The sequence below is a fragment of the Mirounga angustirostris genome, unplaced genomic scaffold (genome assembly GCF_029215605.1).
Source record: "Mirounga angustirostris isolate CCGP_5_RB_7025 unplaced genomic scaffold, mMirAng1.0.hap1 SCAF_2, whole genome shotgun sequence".
Classification (NCBI taxonomy): Eukaryota; Metazoa; Chordata; class Mammalia; order Carnivora; family Phocidae; genus Mirounga; species Mirounga angustirostris.
In genome coordinates, this window is record NW_026991710.1 from 55,621,410 (window position 1) to 55,645,481 (window position 24,072).

The following is a 24,072-nucleotide window of genomic DNA, read 5'->3' on the forward strand; positions in this document are numbered from 1 at the left end:
TATTTAAACTGATACTAGTTCATACAGGAAACTAGATGAATGCTCATGAGTCCCCAAACTAAGAGGGCGATAGTAAGAAAGTAAAGGAGAGGGATTTGAAAGTTATAATAGGTAGGGCATGTGAACCAATGGGATGTTCACAATATAGTGGAACCACTTCCACTATATGGAAGTCAATGAGGACGATGTATTTTCAAATTTTGAAAATTAATGGACATGTATGTAAGTGATGAGTCACTAAATTCTATACCTGAAACAAATATAACACTGCATGTCAACTAACTGGAATTTAAATAAAAATTTAGACAAAAAAAAGAAAATTAATGGACAAATAACATCATTAACCAAGAGAGAATAAAAGAAGAAAAGGATTAAATAAATGTTGGAGTCAGAGAAACAAGATGAGTTTAGTTTTGAACATGTTAAATTTAAGGGTCATTTTAATAAAAGCATGTGTCTGAATTAGGGTAGAAGTTAAAATGAAGTTTGGGGGGGATCATTAGGACATAAAGAGTTTTGGCAACAGTAGGCATGGGGTATGATCACCAAAATGTAGCAAACAGCTTATAAAGAAAGCTAAGTGACAGACGGAGATCCACAGGAAAGCCAAGAGAGCGTGATAACCTATTAAATGTAGGAAAGAATTTCAACAAGAGAAGGTGCTCACAATAAACACAATGTTTAAAAAGTATAAGAAGATAAAAATGTCATGGATTTCACCATTAGAAGTCACTAATGATCTTAGCAAGATTTGGGTAAGCAGGCATGGAGAAGAGGCAATATAATCACATCTTTTTTTTTTTTTAACTCCATAGATTAATTTGAAAATATATATTAACCCTTTACCCCAGGATGTAATGGGGGAATTATCCAGAATGAATTTCTATGATTTTACCTCTTTCATATCTTCATAGAACAAGAAAAGTATTGGGTGTTCTTCCTTTTTCTTCCACCAACTCTTAACATGATTAAACCAAGAACCATAAGCCACTAAAACCAGAGAAACAGTCTTACCATAAGCTTTCATCAAATTAAAGGTTTGTTTCTAAACAATAAATAAATTGTACAAATATTCTGTGGAATTCAGTAACCAAGGGAACTGAATATATAAGACCAATTAAAAATATATATAATCTGGGGCACCTGGGTGGTTCAGTCATTAAGTGTCTGCCTTCCACTCAGGTCATGATCCCAGGGTCCTGGGTTCGAGCCCTGCATCAGGCACCCTGCATCAGGCTCCCTGCTCAGCGGGAAGCCTATTTCTCCCTCTACACATCCCCTGCTTGTGTTTCCTCTCTCCCTGTCTCTTTCTCTCTGTCAAATAAATAGATAAAATCTTTAAATATATATATATATATATATATATATATAAAATCAGCCATTTATGGATGTACAGTAAGATTAAAACAATATAAAGTACAAAGGAAGCATTCCAATACATTGGCCTCCGTATGGGTTTTACTTGGCCTCACATGGAAGGAAACCATTCTACTACTCATATTAACTATTTATCTAAATACTATAAATATATGTATAACAGATCTAACTGAAGATTTGGGCAGGGGCGCCTGGGTGGCTCAGTTGTTGGGCGTCTGCCTTCAGCTCGGTTTGGGCCAGTTGAAGAATTCCCATTGTAACTGAGAATAGATCTCTAGCAACTGAAAAAACATTTGAGAATATTCTCATCAAGCCAATGTTAAATACCAAATTTATATATTGATGTCATAGTAAAATATTAAGTTAATCTAATTTTTAATGCTATTTAAATGTACTTTTTACTAGCTTGGAAAAGTAAATATTTTTATAGGAAAAGTCACACCAGTAATAGTTATTAATATTATTAAAAAGGAAAAGTACTTATTGATTTCAAGCCCAGGGCTACCTACCATTTCCAGTCATGAATCTCTCCAGATACTCTTCCCAGGGACCAGGGACAGGTTCCAAATTATTCATTAAGTCAAAATGGTAATATGAGACTGCAACATCCTTGGCATTTCGAGCCAGATAAATCATCTGCGGGGGAAAAAAGAAGAAAACCACATGGATTTAAAATCCATGAAATTAAAAACAGGAAAAATTAGAGAAAATTAGTGAAACAAAAAGCTGTCTCTTTTTTTAAAAAAATGAACAAACTTGATAAACATCTAGCAAGACTAACAAAAAAGAAGACACAACTAACATCAAGAAAAAAACAGGAAGTATCACAACAAATCTTATAGCCATTAAAATTATAATGAATATGAAAAGATGCTCCATATCACATGTCATCAGGGAAGTGAAAATTAAAGCAACAGTGAGACACCACTCTGTACTTATTAGAATGACCAATATCCAGAAAACTGGCACCAAATCCTGGTGAGGATGTTGAGCAACAGGAGCTCTCATTCATCACTGGTGAGGTTGCAAAAATGGTACTGTTACTTTGGAAGACATTTTGGCAGTTTCTTACAAAGCTAAACATAGTTTTACCTACAATCTGGCAATCGCAATGCTTGGTATTTATCCAAAGTTGAAAAATAAGGTCCACACAAAAAACTGCAAGTGGATGTATAGAACAGCTTTATTCATAATTGCCAAAACGTGGAAGGAAACAAGATGTCCTTCAGTAGGTGAATGAATAAACTGGGATACATCCAGACAATGGAATATTATTCAGCACTAAAATGAAATGAGCTGTCAAGCCATGAAAAGACATGGAAGAACCTCAAATTCATATTGCTAAGTGAAAGAATGCAATTTGAAAAAGCTACATACCATATGACAGAAGGTCATATAGTTAGACCTTCTATACATAGAAGGTCTATGTATTTTTTATTGCCTCCATGAAAACTATGGAGACAATAAAAAAGATCAGTGGTTGCCAGGTTAGGAGGCGAGGGGGGTGAATAGGTGGAGTACAGAAGATTTTTAGGGCAGCAAAATTACACTATAGGATGCTATAATGGTATATATATGTCATTATACATTTGTCCAAATCCATTGAATGTACACCACCAAGAGGAACCCTAATGTAAACTATGAACTTTAGGTGATTATGATGTGTCAAAGTAGGTTCATCAGTTGTAATAAATGCACCACTCTGGTGGGGGATGTTGATGATAGGTAACTATGTGTGTATAGGGGCAGGGGATATTTGGGAAATCTCTGCCTTCCACTCAATTTTGCTGTGAACCTAAAATTGCTCTAAAAATAAAATTGCTGTAAAAAATACAGTCTGTTCAAAGAAAGAATAAGAAGAAAATTATGGGGGCACCTGGGTGGCTCAGTCAGTTAAGTGTCTGCCTTCATCTTAGGTCATGATCCCAGGGTCCTGGGATCTAGTCCTACGTCAAGCTCCCTGTTCAGTGGGGAGTTTGCTTCTCCCTCTCCCTTTGCCCCTCCCCCCTTGCTGTCTCTCACTCAAATAAATAAATAAAATCTTTAAAAAATGAAGAGAATTATGAAATACTTTTCATTACAAAATTCCAAAACTTAGAATTCCTCACAATCACAAACTAGCAAAAGTCAGTTAAGTTGAAATAAACAATCAGAATAGTCCCACAAAGATTGAAGAAATTGAATTTCAAATTTCAAATTTCCCCAGAAGCAAATATCCAGGCACAAATATTTCACTGGAGAATATTACCAAATAATCAAATAAGAACTGACATCCTTATGTTGAGTTTTCAGAGAAGGACAGAATATCTAGGGATAGCTGGGGAATAATAGTAGCAATATTGTGCTGACATGGGGATCCTGTTGCTACATACCTTTGGCAAACTTGATTATGTAGGTTTAGACTGAAATATATATTTTTAATTGAAGCACTTTCTTATGTAGCTCATTTCTCATGGTATCAAACAAAACATTTGAGCAAACATTTACTATGTGCATGACTAAAGGGATAGGGTCACATTAAAAAATGACTTGCAGGGGCGACTGGGTGGCTCAGTCATTAAGCGTCTGCGTTTGGCTCAGGTCATGATCTCAGGGTCCTGAGATTGAGCCCCGCATCAGGCTCCCTGCTCCGTGGGAAGCCTGCTTCTCCCTCTCCCACTCCCCCTGCTTGTGTTCCCTCTCTCACTGTGTCTCTTTCTGTCAAATAAATAAATAAATAAATAAATAAATAAATAAATAAATAAATAAAATCTTTAAAAAAAATGACTTGCAGTGTAGAGTATACCTTGCAGTTGTTCTCCCAGAAAGACTTAGGAAGGAGATCAATTGGTAGATGCGTCTTCACAAGTCGTGGTGATGGATTCTTCTCTAATTGTTCTATTCCTGGGAAAATTTTAGTTTTATTTTAGTACATTAGAGCTTTCAAGGAGCTTGCATTTCCTGATTTTCTCTGACCGTTTAAAATATTTTTGAGCAGAATATAATGCTGCTAAATTTTGAACAAATCACAGGTATTATCTGGATTCTCAGAGGCAATATTGCATAATGGTTAAGGGCATAGTTGTGAGTTTAGCCTCCTTGGGTTCAAATCCTAAGTCTGTCACTTACTCATTGTGAGACATTTGAAAGTATGCTAGTCTCTGTGTTTCACTTTTTCTACCTCCAAAATGAAGGGTAATAATATCAACTTTAGCAATTTGGAATTTTATCATACCTTGCATTATTATAAATCATTATGAAAATAGTTTCTGTTTCTCAAGCGATATGGATAACTCCCAATTCTCATATCAGCTATTGTTTTGCATCTGCTGTTATGGTATAGATGTGTTACATTTGGAGAGCATCAGCTGTTGCACCTGCATTTTTTCATTATTTCCTCTATGTGTCAAATGTACATACATGCAAAATGAAAATGTTGTGTAATTTTTAGGTGTTAGCTGAACTCACCAAAGACACACAACTAATATGTGGGAGAATTTGGTTTCAAATCAAGTCATTGGATAAGGGGTTTGTCAACTTCCCTGAAACAGAAAATATCCATTTATTTTGTCTAGTCAGAGCTAGGATGATCCCAGGGGCTTGGATCTCACAAATAAGTGGCTTGGTCAGTCTGAAGGCACTTCTGGGATAAAGGCACACTCAGAATTCCTGACATAGACTAGGAAGAGTGGGGCAAACCCTTTTAATTTAACTATTCTTTTAATGCATTCAGTGGCCTTTATCATATCCCAGATATATCTTTTAAAGATGTCATATCCTATAGAGTCATCAACACCTAAAATCTCCTTCAGATTTCATACCCAATAAATCTTAGAGTCCTACGCATTTTTTCGCAATATTACTTATATCCAGTCTAACCTCTAGATTACCTGTTAATCCTACATTACCTTCCCACCTTTTGCATACAAAGGCACACCTGCTCAAAATTGCATCTGACTCACTCTTTTAAAACAATCTTAAGCTTCATTCATTTACAAAAAGTTATTACATATGCTAAAAAGCCACTCAATCTCTATTAAAACATCCTTTTATTAAAATATTCTATGTAATGCTTATTTTTGTTTCAGTCTATTTACTTCTTTATTTGTTTGTTGTCAGCTCCCATGCTTCTTCCTCATCCGCACCCCCAAACACACACACTAGAATGGAGATTCCCCAAGAGCCAGGATGTAGCTCAATTTGAATGTTCTGTAGAGAACAATACATAGCACATAGTTATATTAGTATGTAGTTTTATTAGGAAGAACCTCTTAATTTTAATGGGGATAGGGTTGACTGACTTAGGAAATAAAGATCAAGAATCCTAGTTAAGGGGCGCCTGGGTCCTGGGATTGAGCCCCACATCAGGCCCCTTGCTCAGCCGGGAGCCTGCTTCTCCCTCTCCCACTCCCCCTGCTTGTGTTCCCTCTCTAGTTGTCTCTCTATATATATCAAATAAATAAAATCTTTGGGAAAAAAAATCCTAGTTAAATTTGAATTTCAGATAACAACAGATAGCTTTCAGTGTATCTTCCATGTAATATTTGGGATATACTTACGCTAAGTAAAATAGCTATTTATCTGAATTTCAAATTTAATTGGGTATCTTCAGTTTTATCTGGAAACATTAATTATACACCTATAAAATTCCACCAAGTATTTTATTATGCTACTACTAACCTGGTAACTACAGCCACTTTATCCAGCATAGAAATGAGAAATCATCTTCCACAACCCACTATTCCTCAATGCCCATGACATGAACTTTTACATTTTTTTAATGACGTTTTCCCCTTATCTGTTACTCCTCTTCATTCCCTCAACTTCACTGAAAGATTTCCCAAACTCTAGGTTGTAATTGTTTTGCCATGTAAGGTCTTTAAATCAATCCTTTATTGCACAAATATGAATGTTAGGAATATGTAATAACATTACACACATTCATATTCAGGCTCCAGAGTAAATCTCAGTGACAATTTACCCTCTTTTACCTGCTGACTCTCACTTACTCACTCTATGGTGATGCTACACAGCCTCACTCTGCACCTTTAACCCCCATTTCCCACCAGTCATCCCTGACTCCCCCACCCCAATTACCTTGATTCTATCACTTTTTCATTTCCTACTTTTTTAATGGCTCTGGAGTCTTATCTCATTCTTGCACTCACTTTGTTTGCTTATCCCAGAATAATTATTTTAGCTCCAAGATTCATCATTTGCTCTGACTTCAGGCAACCACATGGAAGGAATGACACCCTCTCAGCTGGTTCTTCTCTGCCTATGGAAGTAAATAGCTCTGGTAGGGAAGGGAATTTAGATTCTGCTCTTTAAATTGAAATAACATTCACCACCATACTTCTGTCTTCTTATCCCAGGTTTCCAGCAGCATTTGAAGGCTAGGTCTCACTTCTTGAGCCCTTCTCACTTGCCTACCAGACACCATACTCCTGATTCTCTTTTAGATCACTGAATAGTTCTTGAAAACTACACGCCCTACATGATCTGTCCCTGTCTAGTCTCCAGTGGTTTTATCTCACTTTTCCCCTTTCATTGTTGTTGTTCGGTTCCTAGACCACACCAGGGTCTTTCTGTATCTAAGCCTTCATACCTAATACTCACCTTCATGAAATATGTTTTCTCCCACTATGTGCATAGCTCTACATCTCAATTCAGAGTAGATATCCCTAAATATCCAATCTAAAGTAAACTCTCTTGTTGTTCCCTATTCTTTGGGTACATGAGCCTAAAAATATTATTAGTTTATTTACTTATTTAATGGCATGATATTACTGTAAACTCCTTGAATTTATTAATCACTGAATTTACTAATCATTTTATATCTAGCCCATAGCACAGTGCATAATTCTTTGGAAGCACTCAATAAATATTTGTGGAATGAAATATGAATTGTATTAATAATAAATTTTATGTTTGAGAGGTATTGGTACTTCCTTACTTACTTAACTACAGCAATGTCCTAAACTAGGAACTTATTAATCTAATCTACCACATTCTATACAACAAAAGTCAATAAAAAATAAAGAACATTTTTTAAGTTATTAACCAAATTTTTAGTTATTTTCTACAACAAAACTCTTTCATCTTAGGTCATCATACTTGGATGTACAATGAATTAAACTACAATTTCTCTATACGTCTTGGTGATTGTACTGCTTACAAACTTCCATTTTATGTTACCAAGTTCACTCCATTTTCTTTGAATGTAAATCACAAATACAATAATTAATGTGCTATATAAATAATATAAGGCGGAGGCAAGATAGCAGAAGAGTAGGGGACATCGTTTCATCTGGTCCCTTGAATTTAGTTGGATATCTATCAAACCATTCTGAACACCCACAAATTCAGCCTGAGATGTAAGAAAATATATCTAGAACTCTACAAGTAGAAAAGCAACTGCTTTTTGCAAGGTAGGAGGTATGGAGTCATGAATCTATGGGGAGATATTGGAAGATAAATGGAGCAGGAAGGGAGCCTCCATAAGCTGGTTACAGGAAAGTGATATAATACTGGACCACAAAATCGAACCCTTAGAAATCTGCTCTAGTGAGAGACATCCCTTTCTGAAAGGGGCTCAAGGGATGAAAAGGGCAGAATTCTAGGTAGGTCATTGTGGTCTCAAAATTCCAGATGACAGAACAAACAGGGGTGTCTGAACCAGTAGATGGCCCAAGCAGTGGAGCAGGGAAACTGGTTATGGTCAGTGAGCCCAGGAGGGGACTTTCAGCTCAGGTCGCCATAAGCCCTGAGCAGGGCCAGTCAGGTGACCGCTCTCTGCCTGCACACTCTGAAAAGGACTGGGACTCACAGGCCATTTACCATTTCCTGGGAGGGGTGAAATGGCTGCGCCCACAACTGGGCAACAGCTCTCAGGGTGGCGGTGGCCCCAGAAAGGACAGTAGGCGACACCCAGCCATGGCCTGGGAACAGGGACAGGGTACATGTACAAGCCTGCAACCGCTCACAGTCCCAAAAGGTAGTGATGCTCGCAGGTCCCTGGGACTCCCTCCGGTGTGGCAGGGTGGATTACAGTGGGCTTGTACCACAAGAGTCTGCAGAGTTTGGCACACACAAAAGTGAGAACTGTTTGTCCCAGAGGGTTTATTGAAGAAGTGGGAACGCGATCTTTCAGCTCTGAGCCAGAGATCTGGGCATGGCCATTTTTACTCTGATCTTCTAAAGAGGGGCAGAAAGCCTCCAGGGACAAAAGCCACACAGAGGACCAGCTTACACTGAGCCCAGCCCCCTGGCAAGGGGTGGGGCAACTCTGCAGAGGCAAAGACACCTGAAGAGCAGCACAGCAGGCCCCTCCCCCAGAAAAACAGACTGGAAGAAAGGTGGACAAGTTTATGGATCCCACAAGACTGTAAAATTCCAGTACCCGGGGAAAATAGTATATTAATTTCCCCGTGTTTTCTCACAATTTGTTTATCTTTCAGTCTAAAATTTTCCATTTCTTTTGTTTTACCTTTTTCCCATTTCAACTAGATTCTTATTTTACCAACTTATGTTTGTAAGTCACTTTTTAACTTTTATCTTTTACATCTACATTTTATAGATACATGCTTCATTTTAGTCTTTTTTTCCCACTCTATTCAATTTTATTTGTATATATATAAGTTTTGCTTTCTTTGCAATTTTGGGATGTAGTGTCTAACACACAGATCAATATTCAATAAGGAACAAGTGGATCACCCTGCTTTGTCCACCCTATGAGATTATAGTCTCTCTCCCCACTTCCTTTTTTTTGTTTTGTTTTGTTTTGGTTTGGTTTGGTTTAGTTTGCTTTTCTGTTGTGGTTTCCAACCACTTCAGATTTGTCTAGGGTATATTTTGCTTGGGTCATGGTTATTTTGGACTTTGCTCACTCATCCTAGGCATGGGCAAAATGACTAGAAGGAGAAATTCACAACAAAAGAAAGAACCAGAGGCAATGTTCTCTGGCATAGAGATAATAGATATGGATATAAGTAAGATGTCAGAGATGGAATTCAGGATAGCCATTATACAGTTAATAGCGAGGATTGAAAAAAGCATAAATGACAGTAGAGAATCTCTAAGGGCAGAAATGAGATCTAATCAGGCCAAACTTAAAAATGCTATAACTGAGATGCAATCTAAATTGGATGCTCTAACACCTAGAGTAAATGAGGCAGAAGAGAGAATAAGTGTTCCAGAGGACAGGCTGATGGAAAGGAAGAAAGTTGAGGAAAAAGAGAGAGAAAACTCAGAGCTCATGAAGGAAGTCTTCAAGAATTTGATGACCTGAAAAGAAAAAAAAGTTAGAATTATTGGGGTGCCTGAGGGGGTGGGGTGCCAGAAGGCATATTTGATTCTCATAGGTATGTATGTAGTATATATAATTCTCATAGCTGAGAATTTCCCTAATCTGGGGAAGGAAACAAGCATTTATGTCCAAGAGGCAGAGGACCCCTCCCAAAATCAATAAAAATAGATCAATACCCTGATATATAATAGTGAAGCTTGCAAATTTTAGAGAAAAAGAAGCTATCCTGAGAGCCACTTGGGAGAGGAGGTTCCTTATATATGGAGGCAGGAACATCAGAATAACATCAGACTTATACACAGAAACTTGGCAGGCCAGAAAGAGATGGGTTGATATAGTCAGGATACTAAATGAGAAGAACATGAAGCCAAGAATACTTTATCCAGCAAGGCTGCCATTCAGAATGGAAGGAGAGACAAAGAGCTTCCAAGACAGACAGAAACTGAAAGAAGATGTGACCACCAATCCAGCCATACAAGAAATATTAAGGGGGATACTGTAAGTGAAGATGGACCCCGAGAGTAACATAGACCAGAAAGAAACAGAGACAAACTACAAAACAGGGACTTTACAAGCAATACAATGGCACTAAATTCATATCTTTCAATGGTTACTCTGAATGTAAATAGGCTAAGTGCTCCAATCAAAAGACACGGGGTATCAGGTTGGATAAAAAAGCAAGATCCATCCATATGCAGTCTACAAGAGACTCATTTTAGATATAAAGTCACCTCCAGACTGAAAGTGAGGTGGTGGAGAACTATTTACCACACTAATGGACCTCAAAAGAAAGCTGGGGTAGCAATCCTCATATCAGACAAATTAGACTTTAAACCAAACCCTGTAGTAAGAGATGTAGAGTTACACTATATCATCTTTAAAGGGTCTATCCAACACGAAGATCTAACAATTGTAAATATTTATGCCCCCAACATGGGAGAAGCCAATCATATAAACCAATTAATAACCAAAATAAAGAAACACTTTGATAATAATACATTAATAGTAGGGACTTCAACATCCCACTCACAGCAATGGACAGATCATCTAAGCAGATTAACAAAGAAACAAGGGCTTTGAATGACATGCTGGACCAGATGGACTTCGCAGAGATAGATATACAGAACACTCCATCCTAAAACAACAGAATACTCATTCTTCTCCAGTGCACATGGAACTTTCTCCAGAATAGATCACATACTGGTTCACAAATCAGTGACTCTTCTCAACCAATACCAAAAGACTGAGATTATTCCCTGCATATTTTCAGACCACAATGCTTTGAAACTTGGATTCAATCATAAGAAGAAATTTGGAAGGAACTCCAGCACTTGGAGGTTAAAGATCATCCTACTAAAGAATGAATGGGTCAACCAGGAAATTAAAGAAGAACTTAAAAAATTCATGGAAACTAATGAGAATGAAAACACATCAGTTCAAAATCTCTGGGATACAGCAAAGGCAGTCCTAAGGGAAGGACATTGCAATACAAGCCACTCTGAAAACTTAAAAAAATCCCAAAACACAAGCTACCCTTACACCTAAAGGACTCTGAGAAAGAGCAGGAAATAAAGCCTAAACCCAGCAGGAGAAGAGAAATAATGAAGATTAGAGCAGAAATCAATGAAATAGAAACCAGAAAAATAGTAGAACAGATCAACACAACTAGAAGCTGGTTCTTTGAAAGAATTAATAAGATCAATAAACCTCTGGCCAGACTTATCCAAAAGAAAAGAGAAAGGACCCAAATTAGTAAAATCATGAATGAAAGGGGAGAGATCATAACCAACACCAAGGAAATACAATTTTAAGAAGATATTATGAGCAAGTATATGCCAACAAATTAGGCAATCTGGAAGAAATGGATGCATTCCTAGAAATTTGTAAACTACCAAGACTGAAACAGGAAGAGGTAGAAAAACTGACAGACCAATAACCAGCAAGGAAATTGAAGCAGTAATCAAAAACCTCCCAAAAAACAAGAGTCCAGGGCCAAATGGCTTCCCAGGGGAACTCTACCAAACATTTAAGGAAGAACTAATACCTATTCCACTGAAGCTGTTTCAAAAAAATAGAAATGGAAGGAAAACTTTCAAACTTGTTCTATGAGGCCAGCATTACCTTGATCCCCAAACCAGACAAATACCCCCAACAAAAAGGAGAATTACAGACCAATATCCCTGATGGATGCAAAAATTCTCACCAAGATACTAGCCAAGGGGATCCAATCCAATTAACAGGATTATTCATCATGACCAAGTGGGATTTATTCCTGGACTGCAAAGGTGGTTCAACATGCACAAATCAATCAACATGATAGATCACATTAATAAAAGAAAAGACAAGAACCATATGATCCTCTCAACTGATACAGAAAAAGCATTTGACAAAATACGGCATCCTTTCTTGATTAAAACTCTTCAAAGCATAGGGATAAAGGGAACACACCTCAATATCATAAAAACCATCTATGAGAAGCCCACAGCAAATGTCATTCTCAGTGGGGAAAAACTGATAGCTTTTCCCTTAAGGTCAGGAACATGACAGGGATGCCCACTCTCACCACTTTTGTTCAACATAGTACTAGAAGTCCTGACCTCAGCAATCATCTAACAAAAAGAAATAAAAGGCATTCAAATTTGCAAAGAAGAAGTCAAACTCTCGCTCTTTGATGATTTCATGATACTTTATTTGGAAAACCCAAAACACTTCACTCCAAAATTGCTAGAACTCATACAGGAACTCAGCAACATGGCAGGATAAAAAAAATCAATGCACAGAAATCAGTTGCATTTTTATACACTAACAAAGTGACTGAAGAAAGAAAAATTAAGGAATCGATCCCATTTACAATTGCACCAAAAACCATAAGATACCTAGGAATAAACCTAACCAAAGAGGGAAAGCATCTGTACTCTAGAAACTACAGAACACTTATGAAAGAAATTGAGGAAGACACAAAAAGATGGAAAAACATTCCATGATCATGGATTGGAAGAATAAACATTGTGAAAATGTCTGTGCTGCCCAGAACAATCTACACACTCAACTCTATGGTCAACTAATCTTTGACAAAGCAGGAAAGAATATCCAATGGAAAAAAGACAGTTTCTTCAATAAATGATGCTGGGAAAATTGGACAGCCATATGCAGAAGAATGAAACTGAACCACTTCCTTATACCACACACAAAAATAGACTCAAAATGGATGAAAGACCTAAATGTGAGACAGGAATCCATCAAAATCCTTGAGGAGAACACAGGCAACAACCTCTTCGACCTCAGCCACAGCAACTTCTTCCTAGAAACATCATCAAAGGCAAGGAAAGCAAGGGCAAAAATGAACTATTGGGACTTAAGATTAAACACTTCTGCATGGCAAAGGAAACAGTCAATAAACTAAAAGGCAACCTATGGAATGGGAGGAGATATTTGCAAATGACATTACAGGTAAAGGTCTGGTATCCAAGATCTATAAAGAACTTATCAAACTCAACATCCACAAAACAAATAATCCAGTCAAGAAACAGGCAGAAGACATGAACAGATACTTCTCCAAAGAAGACATCCAAATGACCAAAAGACACTTGAAAAAATGCTCCACATCACTTGTCATCAGGGAAATACAAATCAAAACCACAATGAGATACCACCTTACACCATTTAGAACAGCTAAAATTAATAAGACAGGGACAAATGTTAGCAAGGATGTGGAGAAAGGGGAACCCCCTTACACTGTTGGTGGGAATGCAAGCTGGTGCAGCCACTCTGGAAAACAGATCGATAAACCTCTGGCCAGACTTATCCAAAAGAAAAGAGAAAGGACCCAAATTAGTAAAATCATGAATGAAAGGGGAGAGATCATAACCAACACCAAGGAAATACAATTTTAAGAACATATGGTGAGCAAGTCTACGCCAACAAATTAGGCAATCTTCTTGAGACAACTCAAGAAGTTGAAAATAGAGCTACTCTACAACCCAGCAATTGCACTACTAGATATTTACCCCAAAGATACAGATGTAGTGAAAAGACGGGCCATATGCACCCCAATGTTCATAGCAGCAATGTCCACAATAGCCAAACTGTGGAAGTAGCCAAGATGTCCTTCAACAGATGAATGGATAAAGAAGATGTGGTTCATATATACAATGGAATATTACTCAGCCGTCAGAGAGGATGAATACCTATCATTTACATTGACATGGATGAACCTGGAGGGTATTATGCTAAGTGAAATAAGTCAATCAGAGAAAGACAAATATTGTATGGTTTCACTCATACGTTGAATATAAGAAGTAGTGCAGAGAATGATAGGGGAAGGGAGGGAAAACTGAATGGGAGGAAATCAGAGAGAGAGACAAACCATGAGAGACTCTTGACTCAGGGAAACAAACAGGACTGCTGGAGGGGAGGTGTGTGTGGGTTGGGGGAATTAGGTGATGGGTGTTAAGAAGGGCATGTGATGTGATGAGCACCGGGTGTTATAAGCAACTAATGAATCATTGAACACTACATCGAGAACTAAAGTTGGCTAACTGAAATTAAATTAAAAAGAAAATCTGGTTTTGAATTTAAAAAAATAATAAAAATTTAAAAAATAATAATATTAAAAATTATAATTCTCAAGTAGTTTAAAATTACCTGAAGTTCTTAGTCCAGGGATGGCCATTTCCAACATTGGAACTTTAACTGTTATAACATCCCGCTTACATTTCTCAACATCTCCATTATTTAGAACCATGTCCACAATTTCACTAACCCAAGTGGTACCTGTAGTGAAAGACAACATTTTTTTGTAACCATCACTTGAATCTGGGGGCAAAAGTCCCTACAGGTAGTCTGCCATCTTAATACATTCTATTAGAAACTTAATTCTGCAATTTCCCTTTCTGTGCCCCAAATGCTCATTTTAAATTATCTCAAAAGTACACGGCTAGACTGACTGATAGGAATATTAACTTTATATAGGATGAAAATGATTTTAGAGAGAGAAGCTGATTTTCAAGGAACAAAGACTGAAGCCAGATCTGCATTTGTCAGTCAACAAAACTCACCTGATTTGGGGTAAGTGGCTATCACAATGTCATCTGGCCTGCTGTGGAACTCTTCAATCCTTTCCCAGTTGTTTGCAAAAGCGTAGGTCATGGGATAGCCATGAATGATCTTCAGATTTTTTCTCAGGAGATCTTTTGGGGAAATCATTTTTGTACCAGGTTGTACAAATACTTAATAGAATATTTTCTGACAATCCAATCATGGGAAAATAAAGAAGATCAAAATCAGAAGCTGAATAACTAATGCTATTCTTAAGACACTGTTACTTGATATAAAGTGAAATTGACCTTTAACACTCAGCATGCAGAGATCTAAATACAAAGGGCATTTTTGTGTTTATGAAGTTGTAGATTGCAAGTGCAGCAACTGGCTCAGTGACAAGCAGTACAAAGGTCTTTACTGGAAGCTTTTTACGGAAATGAAACTACACATCTTAGAATTGAAAATCAGATTTTACAGAAATATGCTAAGAATTATCCGGACTTAAAGCAAAATAAAACTTCCACTCATCTTTACACTTTAGTTGTACCTCATTTTTCTTTTTAGGAAATCCATTCTTTCTTACCTTTGTTCTTCTGTACATAACACATGTATTTTATCTGTCTGCTTCTAAGATTTTCTTTAAAAAAATTTTTTTTTAGTGTAGTTGACACACAATGTTGCATTATTTCAGGTGTACAACATAGTGATTCAACTTCTCTATACTTAGCTATGTTCCTCAGAGGTGTAGCTACGATCTGTCACTGTACAACATTATTATAATATCACTGATTATATTCTCTATGCTGGGCCTTATATTCTTGTGACTAAGATTTTCTTTTTTTCTGTATCACTGATTTTGAGCAATGGAATTATGATGTGCCTTGGTGTGGTCATTTTCACAAGTTTTGTGTGTGTGTGTATGTTTCAGATTTATTGAGCTTCTTGGAATTGTGGGTTTACAATCATTTCTTCAAATAATTTTTCTGTCTTTCCTTCTGAGACCCCAGGTCACATACAGTTATTCATAGCTCACTGATGCTCTATTCATTTTTAACAATCTTTTTCTCCCTTTATGTTTCATTTTGAGTAACATCGATTGCTATGCCTTCATGTTCACTAACCTTTCCTTCTGCAATGTGTAATCTGATGTTAATCCCACCTATTGCATTTTTACCTCAGATGTAGTTTCCACCTCTAGAATATCATTTTGGAAATGATTATATTTTTATTGTCTCAACTTTTGATGCATATTAAATACAGTTATAGTGACTGTTTTAAGGCCTTTATTTGCTAATTCTAACATCATGTTAGTTCTAGGTTGCTTTCAATTGAATAATTTTTTTAAATTATGGTTTCTTTTTTTCTGCCTCTTTGCATGCTTGATATTTGGGTGTCTGCTATCATCTCCTTGAAGTGTGGCCTGGGAGTTCCTTCAAGGCAGTAATCTGGGGAAATCATATGGTTCAATTTTTGTTTGTTTGTTTCCTATCCACTATCTTTCATTTGGTTGCTTCATGCAAAACAGTAAATCTAGTTCCTGTTACTCCATCTCGCTTAGAAACTACAATGGTTAATTTTATGGATAGACTTGACTGCACCATGAGATGCCCAGATATTTGCTTAAATATTATTCTGAGTATTTCTGTGAGAGTGTTTTTTGGATGACATTAATATTTAAATTGGTATACTGACTAAAGCAGATTGCCCTTCTTAAAGTTAAAGGCATGAATAGAACAAAAAGGCTGACCATCCCCCAAATAAGAGAGAATGTTTCTTGCCTAACAATTTTTGAATTGACATCAGGCTTTTTCCTGTCTTCACAGTGGTACTAAAACACTGACTTTTCCTGAGTCTTGTACCTGACAGCTTTCAAACTAAAACACCATCAGCTCTCCTGGTTCTTAGGCCTTTAGTCTCAGACTGGAACTAAATCATCAGCTGTGCTGGGTCTCCAACTTGCCAACTTATCTTGCTGGATCTCCAGTTTGCCTGCCTGTAAAACTACATAAACCAATTAAGTATAATAAATCTCTTTATATATAAATCTCTTTATATATGTACAGATGTACATTATATACATTATATTATAATGTACATATGTATATATAATAAAAATTGCTTTGCAAACTCTTTGATTAGTAACTATTCTAATCTTAAGCATACTAATAATACTAACTCTGAATTAGAATCTCATTGCTCTTCTAAATCTTCCAAAATTTTTGAATCCTGGGAGGAGACTACATTATTATTCTCTGTTCTTTAGAGAAACAGAACCAATATTATATATATGTTTGGAGAGAAATTATTATGAAGAATTGACTCATGCAATTATGAAGACTGAAAATTCCCCGGATCTGTAGATGGCAAACTGGAAACCCAGGATTGCTAATGTTTAGTTCTAATCTGAAGGCCAGCAAGTTTGAGACCCAAGAACAACCAACTCTTCAGTTTGAGTGTGAAGGCAGAAAAAAACTGATGTCTCATCTAAGACAGTCAGACAGGATGAATTCTCCCCCATTCCCAGGAAGGTCAGCCTTTTTGTTCTATTCAGGCTTTCAACTGATTGGATAAGGCCCATTCTCATTAGAAAAGGCAATCTGCTTTATTCAGTCTACTAATTTAAATGTTAATTTCATCCAGAAATACCCTCACAAACCTAGAATAATGTTTGACCAAATATCTGGGTTCTCTGTGGCCCAATCAAGTTGACACATAAAATTGGCCATCACGGAGGGCTATTCATTGTTTATTTTTTCCACTTCATCTCCACTGAACTTTGTAAGTGAAACTCTAACTGCTTTAACCACTGTTTCCATTTTACAACTCTCGCTCCACACACACAGAATGTAAACATCCTAGAAATAGATGGAAATGTAAAATGTAGAAGTTATAAGATCCTTCATAATCTATTGTTCCATTTATTTCAGAGAATCTGTCAATCAACAATAATACGTAATATATACTACATATGAATAGCATTTTAATTAATAACCATCTGAATTATATAATATCTTAGATGAACTCTTATTGCTGCTAGTAAAATAACTATAACTGGACTTCAAAGATTGCCAACCAGAGGTTTTATCACGTAAATATTTTGTAAGTAATTTGGTGATTCCAAAATTCCTTGATGGTACTTTAAACAGTGACTGTACTTACTAAGCTCTCAATATTTACTTGTATAATGGGAGCTACAAACAAAATCCCTAATTTAAAAGCTAGCTGCTGCTTAAACTGTTATCCCTAGAATAAGTTTGTATAGAAAGAGGTATGTTTTTTATTAGGAAAACCTTGTTAATACAACAGCCTGATGTTTTAGAGGTAACTCTTCCACACACCCCCTAAAAAACAGTCTAGAAGAGAGAAATCTGGACAAAGATTTCTTCATTTTACATTGTAAGGCATGCATTATATATCATAATTTTATATCTTATAGTTAATAGGTATGCACACAAAAATATGTCTTTTTGTTTCCCCAGGAAAAGTTGTTATTAAATCATGGGTTTGTCTTTAAACATATGTCATCTTATGCTAGAAAAACAGTAAAAATAGTTAGAATTTTGCATCTTTATTACTCCTCATAAAGTAAAAGAGCTGGGTCCTTCAGAGACCTGAAGAAGAGTATATTGATGGAAAAGCAGATGCATGGGTAGACACGCATAAATTTAGAGAAGGCAAGATCCTGAGGTGAAATGCTGATGAAAGCTGAGTGGCCAGGGCATTTTAGGAAAATTATATTAAGTATTCCATATTAAATTGTTGCCTTCTGTAAGCTTCTTAATTATCTTCTATTTTGTAGTAAATGTCTGGTTGCCTTCGCAGTCCCTTGTTAGTGAAGGGGCAGAGTCCAGTAGAAGAAATTCTCCAGCATGAGTTACTGTGGAATATGTCAGCAGCCTCAGGAAAGGAATAAATAATATGGTTGGTCAGGAACCCAGCAGAAGCAGGAAGTGGAAAGAAGTGAAATTAAGTCTGTAAGCTCTGTATTTGGAATGAAGCAGATGTTGAATGAACTGAAAGAGTGAATGATTGAACCTGCATGTCCCACTCAGAATCTTCTAAGATCTTGGGGATAGTGTTACTTCCCAGTTTGAATATACATATATAGGAATGAGTGACAGCAGAAGTCAACATAGTATATTTGGGTATTAGACCTGAGTTACATACAATAAATGAAACAGTTTTCCTTGAAACATTTTGTTCTACTAATTTCTTAGCTAATTGCTTCTTCCCAGATTATATAAGGGTAAATATTGATCCCAAATATCATTTGGATGCTTTTTTTTTTTTTAATTGAGGAAAATAAGTGAGGCTCTCTTTTTCTTCTTTGGCTCCAGAATATAAAATTTAGTAGTGGTATAATTGCACTAACCAATTCTTATTATACATACAGATTATTAGGGGAAAGCAAATAAATATTGAGGACACAGTTCCCATTTTTATACTGTCTGCTACAAATCATGTGGACAAGTTTGTTCCCCACTTAGTGGGGGGTTAACATTATTTTATACATTTATAACATCATTCCTGGGTCCATTCATGTCTTCACTCATCCTTTTTCATTTCTTTATTAATTTTGATTTATTTGTACTATTGTTTTATATTTATATAATCAATTCACTATTGCTATTCAAATACAGTTCATGTACAAGCACCATGTGCTATTGGCATTACCTGAGAGCTTGTTAGAAATGCAACATCTCAGGCCCCAAACCAGAATCAGAATTTATATTTTAACAAAGTCCCCAAGTAATTGGCATGCTCAAGAAAAATGGGATGTATGACTTTAAGCCACTTTTCATCTACTCTCTATAGGGTGTATATAAATGATTTATCAAAATGAATTAACGTCTTCTGGAAAATAAATGGTATTGACTGTGCTACCCACCCTGATGATAAGTCTTACTTTCATTTTGTGGATGAGATTAAGGAACAAGTTCAGAGAGTCTGCTCAAAGACACATGACAAGTGAGTGGCAACCAGAAATAGTTTCCCCAGTTCTGAGCACTTGGTCATATCGTAAATCTACTGTGGGTAGGCCTGCACCAGAGTCGAAGTGTCTGTGATTTTCTCTCATCCAAATCAGGGTGTTCACAATTTGTAAGGAAATTTTACTTTGACAAAGCAAACTTCCTCTGACAAACACCTCAAGCTTTTCATGCTGCAAAAATGTTGTCAGAGAAGCATGGGTATGAGTAACAAAATGAAAATAAGGCAGCTGATTCTGAATACATCCTGGTCACATCTAGGAAGTGGGTGTAACCAATTTAGGAATCTGAGAGTAGTAGTCCTGAATTGCACTTCTTGTTGTGACCCATGGATGATGATGAGTTCAGAATCACACGGGAAGATGGATGCAGGGGGGTAAGGCTGGAAGACATAACATAACTAATGTCACTGAACCAGATACCCTGGAAGAGTGACTTTTAAAATCATAAAAATTAGTTTATAAAAATCTTTTAAATCCTACCAAAAACTGAGAATTTTATGTGGTTATATATGATAGTCTACATGACACCACAGGTCATCCTAGTTGAGTGATAGGATAGGCTGAAAATTACAATGTCTAGAATTGGCTTCTAAAAAGATCAATGGTAAAAAAAGAGAAAAATGCAAAACAACACCCCTCTTAGGAGAAACTAACCGAGATATCTGACATTAAAACCTAATGGTTGGGGCACCTGGATGGCTCAGTGGGTTAGGTGTCTGCTTTTGGCTCAGGTCATGATCCCAGCATCCTGGGATCGAGCCCCATGTCTGTCTCCCTGCTTAGTGGAGAGTCTGTTTCTCCCTCTGCCCCTGGCCCTGCTTGTGCTCTCTCTCTCTCTCTCTTTTTCTTTCCCTCTCTCTCAAATAAATAAATAAAATCTTTTTAAAAATTATAAAAATAAATTAAAAAATAAAACTGAATGGTTCTTTTAATGAGAAAAGAATATTTCTTCCATTTATTTCACTCTAATAAGGTCCAGCTTTATTCCTTTATGAGGCTTACAGTTTCATACGAAGACCCCCAATACTGGCATGCTTCAGAAGAGTCCAGTTGAACCTAGAAAAATAAAAGTGATCACCGAAAGCCTGATAGATTGTGCACAGCATAAACAACAATACTGAGTTTCCTGTGGGAAAATTGGAATTAGGCAAAAGTATTTAAATTGCAAGCATGTGTTCAAAGCGGAAATGACTGGAGAAGCCCAAAATGCTCTGCAGATGCCAGACAAAAACTTCAAGAAAAGAGATTTTAAAAAGCAAATTTTACCTCACGCTTTAGTCTCCGCTCTCAGTTTTCATTTTCAGCCAGTGGTACTGGTGCTGACAAGAACCCTGGGAGTTGGTGGTGGTAGTCCCAGGAGGGCAGGGCCGGGGGAGACTGGGGAGGCTCACTTCTGTCTCCGGGAGAAAAGTAAGTTCCGGATTCGATCTGAATGTAGTAGTCAGTGACTTTACAGGCAGTTAAGATATAAAAAGGTTGACCCATACACACATACATGCACACAGAGGCAGCACTGCTGTTCAACAGCTGGTGCAGCCAGGAAGCCCTGAGAAGGAAATGGATCAGGGTGGTGGCCAGAAGTAAGCACAGTCAGAGTGCCTGGACTTGAAGGTTTTCCCAGGGTTTCCAAGGGTCTGAGAGCAATGCATAGGAGAAGGATCTGAAGCATCCGTGTATGGAAGCCTGTTGCTTCTCTGCAGTTTCTAAGAGTGTCTTCTAATAACTTTGATCATGATAAAAAGTCATTGTGTGTGAGTGTGTCTGTGTGTGTGTGTGTGTGTTCATCCTAAGTTTCCAATGTCATGGAAAGGGCAAATATATACAAACATTTACTAAAGATAATACTAAACAATTTCCATTTCAGCAAGTGGAAACAGGGTAGAACTGATGGTTTCTGTCACTCTATAATCATTTCTACAACCTCTCAGTATGTTGTTTTTTTTTTGTTGTTGTTGTTTTTATTTTTTTTGTAAGCTGAGTCACATATACACAAAGAAGGATTAAACAACAACAAGCTTGTGTGTGGAGGGGAAGAAACTTTGCCCCAGAAATATGCTCCTGTTCTCTACCCCTGTTATTTCAGCCACTCTGTGAGATTCTCTTATGGTCCAGTTGCAGTATCAATCCTTTAGGTGAGGGCCCTTAACGAGACAGACACAGCTATCTGCACACAGCGGTTGCCCAGCCCTTGCCATGGAGATTATACCTATGCAGAGCTGGGAAATACAGGAAAGCCCAGAAGGAAACTAGCATGTTCTTTAAGACCCTCCATTTTACTTACAGATCTTGAAGGACATTTTTTTTTTTAAAGATTTTATTTATTTATTCATGAGAGACAGAGAGAGAGAGAGAGAAGCAGGCTCCCAAGGAGCAGGGATCCCGATGCGGGACTCGATCCCAGGACCCTGGGATCATGACCTGAGCCGAAGGCAGACGCTTAACCATCTGAGCCACCCAGGCGCCCTTTAAGGACATTTTAAAAACGTGTTTGTGTCTTTAACACATGTTGCCAACGAATTCCTAGTTTTCTCTGAGAGCTGGTGTTGTTTCATTTCTGGTTTGTGTGGAGGGTAGGAGCGTGTGAAAGAACAGAGAGAAACAATGTTTATGTGCATGGGGTACAGTGCCTCAGGTTCACAAATCTGGAGAACATCGAGACCGAGCATAGTAATGCTAATCTGGCTCTCTTTGATTAGGGATCCTGACCTGTTGATTTTTCTGAGATGTTCTCTGAGCTAGTTTGTCCATTTTTGTATGATTTGTGACTCTAAACTAAGGTTGGGATTTTATTTATCCTTTTGATGACACATAATGCGCGTAAAGCCACTGACTCCCACAAATCACCTTCCCTGCCTGCCAAGCTTCATGTAATCAAATGACACGTTCCAAAGATACAGGATCAACACAGTTCTTCCATGTGCAGCGGTGGACCACCGAAAACAAATGCTCATGTCATTGTACTTTCAATTGGGTGTACAGATCCATGATTGAAAATGAATTTTTGCTGCTAGTTAAAAACCAACTACATAGGCAAGATAATAATGGATATCTAGACTGTCTGGAATCAGGCAAAACTCAGAGAGCTGGGGAATTACAGGAATTACACCTTCATTTCTTAAATGAACTTATAGGTGAAATGGATGATAGCACTATCCCAGCTGCAATTAGTGAAGCTGTGGAAAACAACATCAGGCACATGGGAAGCAGTGGGAGGAGCAAGAGGATGCTCTACAGACCCAGACTCCCTGGGCTTTAAATCTCCAGCTCGGTAATGTACCAGTTTTGTGAATAAGGCCACCATTTCAACCTCTCTGTGCCTCCATTGTTCCATTGGGATGGAGAATGCCATCTTTTTTAGCTTTAATTGTAGGAAAAGACACATCATATAAAAGTTACTGTCTTAACTTATTGATTATTTATTTATTTATTTATTTATGAGAGAGAGGAGGGGCAGAAGGAGAGAGAGAGAGAGAATCTCAAGCAGGCTCCATGTCCAGGGCAGAGTCCAACATGGTGCTTAATCTCATGACCCTGAGACCATGATCTGAATGTAAACGAAGAGTCTGATGCTTGAACGACTGAGCCACCTACACACCCCTTAACCATTTTAAAATGTACAGTTCAGGAGTATTAAGTATATTCACATTGCAGTGTAACCAATGTCCAGAATTTTTTTATCTTACAAAACTGAAACTCTATACCCACGAAAAAACAGTTCTCCATTTCCCCCTTCCTAAGGCTCTGGCCTACTCTTCAATCTGTTTCTATGAATTTGACTACTCTAGATACTTCATGTGAGTGGAATCATACAATAGTTGTCTTTTTGTGGTTGACTTAATTCACTTAGTATAATGTGCTCAAAATTCATTTATATTGTAGCATGTGTCAGAATTCTCTTCCTTGTTAAAGCTGAATAATATTCTATTGTATGTATAAATCACATTTTGTTATCCATATCCACATCAAGTTATCCATTGATGAACACTTGGTCTGCTTTTGTCTTTTGCTTACCATGAATAATGCTGCTATGAACATGGGTGTGCAAATTTTTCTTTGAAATTCTGCTTTCAACTCTTTTGGATCTATACCCAGAAATAGAATTGCTGTATCATATGGTAATAAATATTTAAAAGTTTTTGAAGAGCCACCAGACTATTTTCAGTAACATCTATACCATTTTACGTTTCCACTAACAATGCACAAGGGTGCTAATTTCTCTACATAGTTCTTCTGATTATTAAATGAGTTAACACAATCAACATGCTTAGAATCAATCCTGGCAATGACATCTTTCCAAAAAACTTTATTATTGTTAACATGCTTGTTAAAAATTCAGCATTTGTTATTACAGAGATACAAATGAGTTGAAACCTTGGTA

The 24,072-nt window shown here is 37.1% G+C and overlaps 1 protein-coding gene across 2 annotated transcripts in view; it reads right to left on the bottom strand.

Moving 5' to 3' along the window:
• The window catches only part of LOC123848527 (sulfotransferase 1B1), a 34,560-nt gene extending 13,312 nt beyond the window's left edge, over nucleotides 1–21,248 (bottom strand). Inside the window, exons 1-7 of one of the 2 annotated variants that reach the window (XM_054508903.2) lie at nucleotides 20,961–21,248; nucleotides 20,697–20,750; nucleotides 14,722–14,908; nucleotides 14,309–14,437; nucleotides 4,163–4,260; nucleotides 1,887–2,013; nucleotides 896–990 (exon numbers count right to left, since the gene is read on the bottom strand). In XM_054508903.2, the coding sequence (XP_054364878.1) occupies nucleotides 896–990; nucleotides 1,887–2,013; nucleotides 4,163–4,260; nucleotides 14,309–14,437; nucleotides 14,722–14,869 (597 nt within the window). In that variant the 5' untranslated portion in view covers nucleotides 14,870–14,908; nucleotides 20,697–20,750; nucleotides 20,961–21,248. The remainder of the gene's footprint in view (nucleotides 1–895; nucleotides 991–1,886; nucleotides 2,014–4,162; nucleotides 4,261–14,308; nucleotides 14,438–14,721; nucleotides 14,909–20,696; nucleotides 20,751–20,960) is intronic. The other variant, XM_045881062.3, reaches the window with a different exon arrangement.
• Between the last annotated feature and the right edge of the window lie 2,824 nt (nucleotides 21,249–24,072).